An 11,132-nucleotide genomic window follows, 5' to 3' on the forward strand; every position below is an offset into this window, starting at 1 on the left:
TAAATAAACAAATGTTTTAAAGTATAAAGGACAGTTTCTGTTTCGAGGTTTGCGTCCATTCTTTTCTTAATAAAAGGGATATCTAAATAAAGATAGATTTGAAAATATAATGTATGCAGCTATTCTCGTAAATAGGCAAATATATAAACTTGTCTATATAAAGCTAGGTTGATGAATGGGTCAATCGATAGATGGACAAATAGATCATCATGACGGTTGACAGGTAAATCAATATATTATTCTTAGATGGCAGACTGATTAATTTCCCTCGTATCCCCCCCCCCCCTATGTATAATCTGACAAGTATCTTACATTTAAATACTTCTTCATATATTCAAGTTTAAATAAGATGTATGTACAATACACTGCTTTACAAAGTAAATAAACAGTGCAAACAAACAGGACGTCCTTGAATTTATTTAAAGCTAATGGGGTACAATTTAAAGGATAATTCTGTGCAGTTATAAAATTTATATTTAAAAAATAAGACTTTCCTTCAATTTGAATGCAGTTATTGGTGAAAGAGGGGGTCCCGATAGCTCAGTTGATAGAGTACTCGCTTCATACGCAAAAGGACCAAGATCGATCCCGGGTGCAGACGAGATTTTTTTCTGACCTCCTGTCCATCCAGCAGTGAATTGGTAGCTGAGTCTGTTTGATTTGACCGAAAATACTATGCGATAGACGAGCGTCCTATCCAAATGGTAACAAGCAATTACTATCTTCCGTTTCACGCTATAGAAACCGGGATAAACTCCGGCTCCATGGGCCCAATGGCTCTCAAGGACTACTTATTGGTGAAAGAAAAGGTCCTCTTTAATCTGGTGTAGATATGAGCTGATAAAATTGATTTGTTGGAGTTTTTTTTTAGGGAACATCTTTTTGAGGCGTATCTCTCCAGTCGAGGAAGAATAATAATACTTATTAGGTTGTTTTGGGGATTTTTTTGTTGGAAGGGGGAAGGTGGGGGAGAAGGGGGGGGGGGGGAGAGGGTTTTTTAGTATGTTTCGTAGACTTGTGGTATGACATTCAACTTCAGACCTTGTAGTTCCCTGGTTCATCCCAATGTGTGTAACGCAATGTTGAGGCCTTATGAAGGTTTTATTTTTTTTTAACTTACATTGGCAGGAGACTCTTTGTAAACCGGCTGGAGCACATTAAGTGGATGTAAAAGCTATATAAATGCTCACACTCCCCTTCCATTTTCTTTGTTTATGCCAAACACTTCCCTTTGAGTTTTGATTTTGCAGTAGTACCTGTTGTCTACTTATGGGAAACAAATTTAAGGTTGAAGTATGGAAAGGCTTGAAGGAGATCAAGAATGAAAGAAAGAAAGAAAGAGAGAGAGAGAGAGAGAGAGAGAGAGAGAGAGAGAGAGAGAGAGTGAGAGAGTACCAAAAAAAGAATGTGAGTGAGAGAGAATGTGGATGTGTCTATGCGTGCATGTTTGTGTGTGTTTGTGTATGTGTGTGTGTGTGTTTGTCTCTCTCTCTCTCTCTCTCTCTCTGTGTGTGTGGTGTGTGTGTGTGTGTGTGTGATTGGAAAGTAGATCTTATAAGAAATATTGTTGTTCCAATGGTGGGACGACGTGGTTCAGCGTTATGGTCATTGTCGAGTACCCGAAAGGTGTCCAGGTCGACTACCCGCAACGTTGTGTGGCATTGAACAAGCCACCTCACCCTAGCTGTGGCGCTGCATTGTGGCGCTGCATTGCGGCTGACGCCTGGGTTATTCCAGTTTACCCTTGGAATAAGCCCCAAAGAAAATGTTTCCATTGAGATTGAAAATAAAGGAGTTTTATTTCTCTATTTATTCAAAGTTAGGAAGATTGATAGACTGATAAGCAGACAGATGAAGTGATGGACGGATAGACAGATTGATAGATGGATGTATATATAAAAAATAATCGGTATGAAAAGGAATGCGAGATCAAATACAAGCCACACCCCTACAAAAATTTGAAATCGTTCTGAATTACTGATTTCCCCCCCCCCCCCCTCTCTCTCTCTCTCTCTCTCTCTCTCTCTCTCTCTCTCTCACTCACTCTCTCTCTCTCACCATCTCTCTCTTCTCCTGCTCTCTTTCTTGATCTAGTCTGTCTTGTTGTTTTAGTGATCCAGGCACGTTCAGCTGGTATTAACAGCTTTGATTAAAGAAAATAGGAGACCGTTTCGCACCGTAATCGATTTGATTTGGTTTTGTTTGTTGTGTCTTGAAAAGTTCAACAACCCTAAATCAGTAAATATCCCTGTGTTTGTATGTATATATATATATATATATATATATATATATATATATATATATATATTATATATATATATATATATATATATATATATATATACATGTAATAATAATAATAATAATAATAATAATAATAAAAATAATAATATAATAATAATAATAATAATAATAATATAATAATAATAATAATAATGTTGAAAACTTATATAGCGCTATTACTCCGAGACACCAGACTCTAAGCTCTTAATTTACAAATTAATTTGGCTGAAGCATAGTCATTCTCACACACAAGCACACACACACACACACACACACACACACACACACATATATATATATATATATATATATATATATATATACATATAGGGCATATCCGAAACGTTCGTTATATTTGTCTCTTGAATAGTGACATTACCACCATCTCTGTATCAATATTGTATGAGGTCTTAATACGTAGACCGGAAAAGGGGAGAGGGATGAAAAGTGATTTATTATGGTAGATAAAGGGCATACCCGAAATGTGCATAACATTAATCTATGTAAAAAGTCATACTTACCATCACTACAACCATCATATTGCTGAATTGACCTTTAACGGCTCAGAAAATAAAAAAAGAAACAACGATGAAGGATAGGTTATCCCTTTAGATAAAGGGCAAACCCGAAATGGTTATAATATTCATCTCCCTAATGAATTGTTCTTACCATTGCATCTATAATTATATTGTTCAATATATTGTTGGAGATCCCAAAAGTGTGGATATATGGAGAAAAAAAGGTGATGAAGGTAATGTATCGTTCTAGATGAAGGGGGAACGTAAAACGTCCTTAACAGTCGTCACTGAAATATAAGTACCTACCTACCATCACCTACTTCATTGTATAACTCGATATAATATATGAGGTCTTGACGGCTTGGAAAAATGAATAAAAAATGATTTTAAAAATGACAAAGGGTTATCAATCACGGTCGTTGAATAAAATTAACAGACACACGTGTCATTGTTTGTCTATATTGCTAATGACGGGGAAACCCTGAACATCATTATAATTAGTCTTAATCGACGTGCATTTATTTGCAGGTCTGATAACCCAATTCCACATGGGCACATTGTTGTAATGGAACTCTCAAAACATGAGGCAAAATATTGTCCTTATTTCCAAGGCCTACTGTGTGACCTTAAAGTAACGTACAGCTGCATAAGTTAGAGGATGTTTTCCTCAATTATATTATAGTTAAAATATTCGTCGCCTCCAAGTAAAATTGACGCTATACCAGAGCGAAAGTCCTTAGAGTACGATACGAGGAGACTGTGACCAGCTGCCTTATAATAATAATAATAATTAACAATTGAGCTTTATATAGCGCTATATCCACCAAATGTGCTCAAAGCGCTTTACAAGGGGTCCTTGGTCAACAACAACATTTAACATGTAGGACGGGACATTGCGATATTACAATTTTACGGACAAAGACAACGCTGTTAACGGCCAAGTACTCATTTTACACCTGAGTACGGTGAGAGAATGTGAGTAAAGAGCCTTTTCCAAGGACTCAACTATGAGTCATTATTGCGTTGTTTATGTGGCTGTGTGATCTTGTGGTATGACACTGTTCTTCGAACCAGAGGGTCCATGGTTTGCGTCCCGTTCTATGTGGCGTCTAGTAGAGTCCTTGGAAAAGGCCCTTTACTCATTTTCTCTCACCGCGCTAGGTATACGATGAGTAACTAGTCGTTAACAGCGTTGACTATGTTGAAAAAAAGTTGTAATATCGCCTGAAAGGTATTACCCTACATGTTAAGTTTTGCTGTTGGCTATGAACCCCTTCCAAAGAGCTTTGAGCTCGTTTAGTGGATATTACGCTCTCTAAATGCTCAAGTTTGTTCTCGTAGTTTATATAAAAAATCAAAAAATATAACTTTTAGTGTGTAGATGTGAACAATTGTTATAATTTCTTCAAGAAAAAAAAAACTGAAATCTCATGTTTTTGGCCATATCAACTTTAACACATGTTCGCATCCGGTATATCCCGACATAATACCTTTCTGAGGCGTTAATGACCGAATCTTAGGGGTCTCTTTTAACTCTCACGGTAACATACTATATGTTTCTGACCATTATAACAAGTTGTGGGATGAGAGGGTGGGGGGGGGCGGTCCTGATAGCTCAGTTGGTAGAGCACTCACTTCATACGCCAAGGGATCGAGATCGATCCTGGATGTAGTGGAGTAATTGGGTAGCTGGGTCTATTAGATCTGCGGGTAAGTACTTTGCGATAGACTAGAGTCTTATCCAAAGGGTTGCAACCAATTGCTATTGTCAATTCAAGCTATAGCAAATGGGTTAAACTCTGGTTCCATGGGCCAAATGGCTCTGAAGGACTACCTTTTAAAAGATATAAAACGTTAGTAATTATTATGATGTAGTTTAAAATGTGTCTCTCACTTCTAACATGATCGAAATCCCAGTGGGAACTAAGATACTGTATGCTTCATATTCCATAATATGCAACTTTTGAAGGAAGAAAAGTGATAACAGATCTAGAATGTTGTATTATTTTTTCCCCTTCAGGATATCTTACCTGATGATAATATCAGATATCAAATGTGAAAAAAACCCCCCAAAAAAAACAAAACATTGTTAGGTAATATTTTATACGATAATTTTAAACAACAACAAAAAAGAACAAGACAAAAATTACAAAATAACATAAACTTTAGGTTGATCACAATAACATGGTCGCATGACAAATAACTTCCAATAGCTTTCGCAGACCTTAACCTATTTTTGCCAGTGGACATATTTCTTTTCTTTTGTTTTTGTTTATCACAAAAATAGTCTGAATGGATACATTAAATTTTAAAATGATTTTCTCTTTGTCTTAGTAAAAGTAACATGATTGCATATGATTGACCGTTGCTTTGATTTGTTTACAGCTAAAATAGAGAATACAATCCTTGGCACTAATTGTAATGTTGAATTAGTTTTCTTAGGTGCTAAACTATTTTTTTCTCGCTGATAAGACCTGTAAGGCTGATTTTATTTTATTTTATTTTATTTTATTTTATTTTATTTTTATTTTTTTATTTTTTTTTTGGTTTTAACTTCATTAAAATGAGAACGAAAATCATGTGCAGACTGCTTACCGGAACTTGAGCAACAGTTTTGGTACAACTGTTGTCTACTGAGTTTTCACTAATTCCTCTTCGAAGATCGTTCAGGCCAATCAGAGGTCGAAGCTTGGTGGTAAAATAGATCCAGGTGTTTCCGGGTGGCAGAGTGTCGTCTCTATGGTGAAAGTTCAACACGAATACAGTGAACACGACGGCTAAGGCAGTGGCTGTTAGAAGAATGCTTAGGTAAACACCCATGATCGAAACCTGAAATAGAGAAGATCTTGTGCCCCATTGTCTCAAAACGGGATTGAGTGGAAGCAATAATATTGATGCTGAAAATTGAATTCATATTATTTAAAAGATTATTTAAACTTTTAAAAACCGTGTGTATGTTATTGAATAACAGTGAATATAGTTTTATAAATTGCATAAAGACAGAATCTCATATATTATTCGATCATTCTAACTTTTAGATCTATTTGTTGGCATCCACTCTATTCCGACACAATACTAGTTTGACGCGGTGGGTCACAATATGAGAGATTGCACACCTATCTTGACAGTACATTACCTCAGTTCACGCACGCTTTGATTTATTTTCGATATTATATAGTAAACGGGATATTTCATATACACAAAATCATACAACGACCTAATAAGACTAAATTCCAAAACCCCGCGACTAACATCACAAACACACATACACACACACACACACATACATTCACACACACATACACACACATTGGAATACTGAGAATGATAACACAGGTCAGAGACGAGTGGATTGCTTTCATAACATTGATCTGCAAAAATAGTCTTTAAAATGTTTTAACGTTATGTCTCCAATGTCTCCAATTTTTAAATAGTCATTTGTGCCATAGAAAGCATAAGTATTGTTTTTTGATTTCATCTTAGTACGGACTTAAATATCATAATAGAGTTTGATAAACTATGATCTAAATACAATTTTAAATAAGATATTTTATATTTAATTTGAGCTAAGATTATTGTGATTAGTTTTAATTCAGTGCATCAGTCGGAATGTGAACATTTTGCATTGCATTTTCTGAAAGAATATGCTCCTCAGAGCATTTCAATCTTTATTTGACGTAAATCGTGTGATTTTTCTTGAAGTTATGGTCAGATTATGTATGGGAAAGGTATCCAGCAACTTTTCTCAAATTTCATATTTTTTTTAATTTGACTAGCTGTAAAAATATTTAGAAGTGAAATTTAGCTCTGATATTTCCCGAAGATCTATAAAAAGGGTTGATTTAATCATTTATGACAGGAACTCATTTTTGATAAAAATTGAACTTCTAACTAAACTTGGCAAGATCTCAGTTCAAACCTTTTCACTTTCCGACTGATTATGTCATTCACTGTAAAGATGCATGTTTGGTAAAAAAATCACTTCAAACTTAACATTGAGATCCATACTTGTAGAGAGGTCTTCGGCATACTTTCCGATATGATGGTGAGGTATACAGCGTATGCCAGCAACACAGTGATGCTCATACCGATCTTCTCTCCAGCTTCGGCAGGCAGGGCGAAGACAAGAGATGCTGTAGCACAAAGGGCAATAACTGGGACAATCAGATTTAAGACGTAGTACGTTTTACGACGTCTGATTTTGAAATTGAAACTAATTCGGTTCTGTTCAGTGGCTTGAAAATGAAAAAAAGAAAGAAATTAACTATATATAATTAACTATACATTATGCATATGTGAACCAACTTTCTAAAAGGGTATTATGTCGTAATTTTGGCGATCAGAAAACAACAACAAACAATTGAAATGCTTAACCCTCTCCTTACCAACCATAGGAAAATCGTCACATTCGTTAAGATACATCCAACATTTTTGCTAATTTAAATTTCTTTTGTACATCATAAAATTCAAATGAAATAAACAGGGTGTTCTAGGGCATGTTTTGTTAAAGAAATTATTTATCACAAGAACTCACTGCTATTGTGTTTGAATGATAAAAAATATATTTTTGTGTTAGTTCGGTGGGAAGTTTTGAGGAAAATCATGAGAATGGCGGGTAAGGAGAGAGTTAAGAGTTACAAGATACAAACCTATTGTTGACGCTAGCTGGCCTCTAAATACTAAGCTGCAAATATATTGATGAAATATAGAAATAATATAAAGTATTTATCTTTGTCAATGTCTTGATATATCAATTATATATACAAGCCTCGCTTACTTAATACTTCATAACACATTGGTGGTAATACTTCGAAAAGTTTAAAACATTTGTTCCATACAGCATGAGCAATAGAACACTTTTTTTTGCTTGAAACATTCCAAGAAAAGCGTCCCTCAATTATGTTGTTCCTCAGGGCTCTGTGCTTTGTGCGGTGCTTAACACCCTTTACACAATGCTCCTCAAGCAAGTCATCACTGTAACACATAATGTATGCAGATCACACCCCAGCTACATATGACTTCCATCCTGATAAAAAACTCATCCGATAGCAAAGGAAAAGTAGGATGCTGTGTTTTCATCCCCAAAAAATTGCATGATGAGTCACAAACTTAAACTCAACGATGAAAAAACGAAAGTCATCTTGTGCGGCATCGATCAGAGACCTCGGCCTATTTACATCTCCTCCATCCAAATCTGCAACGAGATGGTCTCGGTCTCAACAAAAGCCTCATAGTTACAACATACTAGACAACAATTAGGCAAGTACATGTTACAAAGCATTGTGTATGCAGTTGTACTATCCCTCTCAATTTCTGCCGCCTTCTAGGCAATGCCATTATTATCATTATTATTATTATTATTATTATTATTATTATTATTATTATTATTATTATTATTATTATTATTATTATTATTATTATTATTATTATTATTATTATTATATTATTATTATTATTATTATTATTATTTTATTATTATTATTATTATTATTATTATTATTATTATTATTATTATTATTATTATTATTATATATTATAATTATTATTATTATTATTATTATTATTATTATTATTATTATTATTATTATATTATCATTATTATTATTTTTATCATTCTTCTTCTTCTTCTTCTTTTCTTCTTCTTCTTCTTCTTCTTCTTCTTCTTCTTCTTCTTCTTCTTCTTCTTCTTCTTCTTCTTCTTCTTCTTCTTCTTATTATTATTATTATTATTATTATTATTATTATTATTATTATTATTATTATTATTATTATTATTATTATTATTATTATTATTATTATTTTATCATTCTTCTTCTTCTTCTTCTTCTTCTTCTTCTTCTTCTTCTTCTTCTTCTTCTTCTTCTTATTATTATTATTATTTATTATTATTATTATTATTATATTATTATTATATATTATTATTATTATTGAGATATTGAGATAGTGAGGTATTGTGGTTTTTTAAAATTAGACTCATCTCAATGACAACAAAACATAGGGTTTTGAAGGCCTACGTATGGTCAGTATTATTGTATGGCTGCGAAAGCTGGACAATTACAGAATACATTAGAAAGAAACTGGAGGCAGCAGAAATGTGGTTTCTTAGAAGGATGTTAAGAATCTCATGGACAGAGAAGAAAACTAATGAAGAAGTATTAGAGCAAGCTGAAACTAAAAGGCTATTAATTCGTACAATAAGAAAAAAGACTAATGCAATTTTTAGGACACCTACATCTACATAAATGTATTGAACATCTTGCTCTCACAGGAAAGATAGAAGGTAAAAAGAGTAAAGGTAGAAAAACATATTTGAATAGTTTGAACAGCTGGGTGACAAAGAAAGAGAAGAGTAATATTAGTTTCCTGAGGTTATCTGATCAGAGAGATGAATGGCGTATCATGATCATCGATGTCTGGCACAGACTTGGTACTTGAAGAAGAAGAAGAAAGAAGAAGAAGAAGAAGAAGAAGAAGAAGAAGAAGAAGAAGAAGAAGAAGAAGAAGAAGATTATTATTATTATTATTATTATTATTATTATTATTATTATTATTATTATTATTATTATTAATATTATTATTATTATTATTATTATTATTATTATTATTATTATTATTATTATTATTATTATTATTATTATTAATTACAGGGTCTTTTATTCTATACTTCTGTTTGAGAATGGCTTTGTAAGGGGTCTGCTTCCCTTGAAATTAATAACAAAATCGGTGTTACTATCTACTTTGAGAAAGATAAGGGTCGACCTATATAATAGAAAGTAAATTGTCACGGCAGTAGAGAAATAAGTAAAACTCTGGCTCCTTGGGCCTTACATTTAAGCAGAATATTGCCTTTTTCTTTCTCAGTCGTATACCAATAATATGAACTTACCCATTCCAGAGACATCATCAACACTGACATCGATGAGTTCCCAAGACCCACTTTCTTGATATCTGTCCAGGTCTACCTGTTTTGACTGGTCAATTTCTAGTTTGACGTCATATAAAGTGGACGTCCACGTGCTCAATATAATAGAACAAGTCTGTAGGAAATAGTTAAGTTAGATTAATTATTTTTAGCATTAATTTAAACTGGTCAGTTTTTTTTAAAAGAGCGTGTATTTATTACTCTTAGTCACATTGAGATATTTCATGTGCCATTAAAATGTTGAGAGAATTTCAGGTATGCCACATGAATTTGTGAAATACACATTCATGTTGATCCAGATGATAAGAAAACATCCAAAATTTCACGGAGTCCATTCGTAAATATAAAAGCTGAAAGATAATATACGCATATATCCTTAGTTTCTATCTATTTTCTTTTTCCCTTCTTTGCTTTTTTGTTGTTGGTTAAGATTTAGTTCGTTTGAAAGTAACATTTGACAGAAATATATTGTGAAAATTCTTGTTGTTGTTGTTGTTCTTCTTCTTTATCTTCTTCTTCTTCTTCTTCTTCTTCTTCTTCTTCTTCTTCTTCTTCTTCTTCTTCTTCTTCTTCTTCTTCTTCTTCTGCTTCTTCTTCTTCTTCTTCTTCTTCTTCTTCTTCTTCTTCTTCTTCTTCTTCTTCTTCTTCTTCTTCTTCTTCTTCTTCTTCTTCTTCTTCTCTTTCTTACGAACAATCTATCCGTTGCCAATGCCTTCATGATATCATTAGTTTTATCAGATGCAAACATGCGACGCGACAGTGTCAGATGAATAAGAAGCATAATAAGTCAATACAGAAAGTCAAGGCAATTTCACCTGTGTATCGAATGGATAATAAGTGACATCCACATTACAAGTTGTCCGAAGTACTGCCTTTGGTCTCCACTCTACAGAGCCATGGTTGTTAATTGTCATCGTCATTTGTTTGTAACCAAGTTGTCCCTGGGAATCAAATTAATAAACCCAAAATTCTTGAATATATTATTTTGAGAGAGACATGGGATGGGAGAGGTAGGAAGGGAGAGAGAGAGAGAGAGAGAGAGAGAGAGAGAGAGAGAGAGAGAGAGAGAGAGAGAGAGAGGGTGTCGTATGAATTGTTTTCACATATTATAGGCTAAATTAGTTAAGAAATGCCAAATGTACAAGTGCCATACAAGCCAAACCGCCAAATCCACACAATGTCGCTTTTGATAGGAATGAATTGGATTTAGCTAGTTAACTTCCGTACTCTAGAAAGAAACGTATATTAAATGATGGGCAGAAATCTCGCGAAGTCCCAGGTTTGATAGTTTTTTGTTTTTGTTTTTTGTTTTTTTGTTGTTGTTTTTTTTTTGTCAAGATGACGTTCATTTAAATCGATCGATAATTGAAGGACGAGTTTTCTGGTCAAATTCTAAATACACGTTTTTC

General features: G+C 33.6%; 1 protein-coding gene across 1 annotated transcript in view; it reads right to left on the bottom strand.

The window, feature by feature from the left end:
• Positions 1–4,229: 4,229 nt before the first annotated feature.
• LOC144971803 (acetylcholine receptor subunit alpha-like 2) overlaps positions 4,230–11,132 on the bottom strand; it is an 11,483-nt gene continuing 4,580 nt past the window's right edge. Inside the window, exons 3-7 of the mRNA XM_078912880.1 lie at positions 10,539–10,664; positions 9,688–9,838; positions 6,810–7,036; positions 5,397–5,630; positions 4,230–4,295 (exon numbers count right to left, since the gene is read on the bottom strand). Of these exons, the coding sequence (XP_078769006.1) occupies positions 4,230–4,295; positions 5,397–5,630; positions 6,810–7,036; positions 9,688–9,838; positions 10,539–10,664 (804 nt within the window). The remainder of the gene's footprint in view (positions 4,296–5,396; positions 5,631–6,809; positions 7,037–9,687; positions 9,839–10,538; positions 10,665–11,132) is intronic.

This window comes from Berghia stephanieae, chromosome 4 (assembly GCF_034508935.2).
Source record: "Berghia stephanieae isolate SIO BIC M18660-M18661 chromosome 4, UCSD_Bste_1.3, whole genome shotgun sequence".
Classification (NCBI taxonomy): Eukaryota; Metazoa; Mollusca; class Gastropoda; order Nudibranchia; family Aeolidiidae; genus Berghia; species Berghia stephanieae.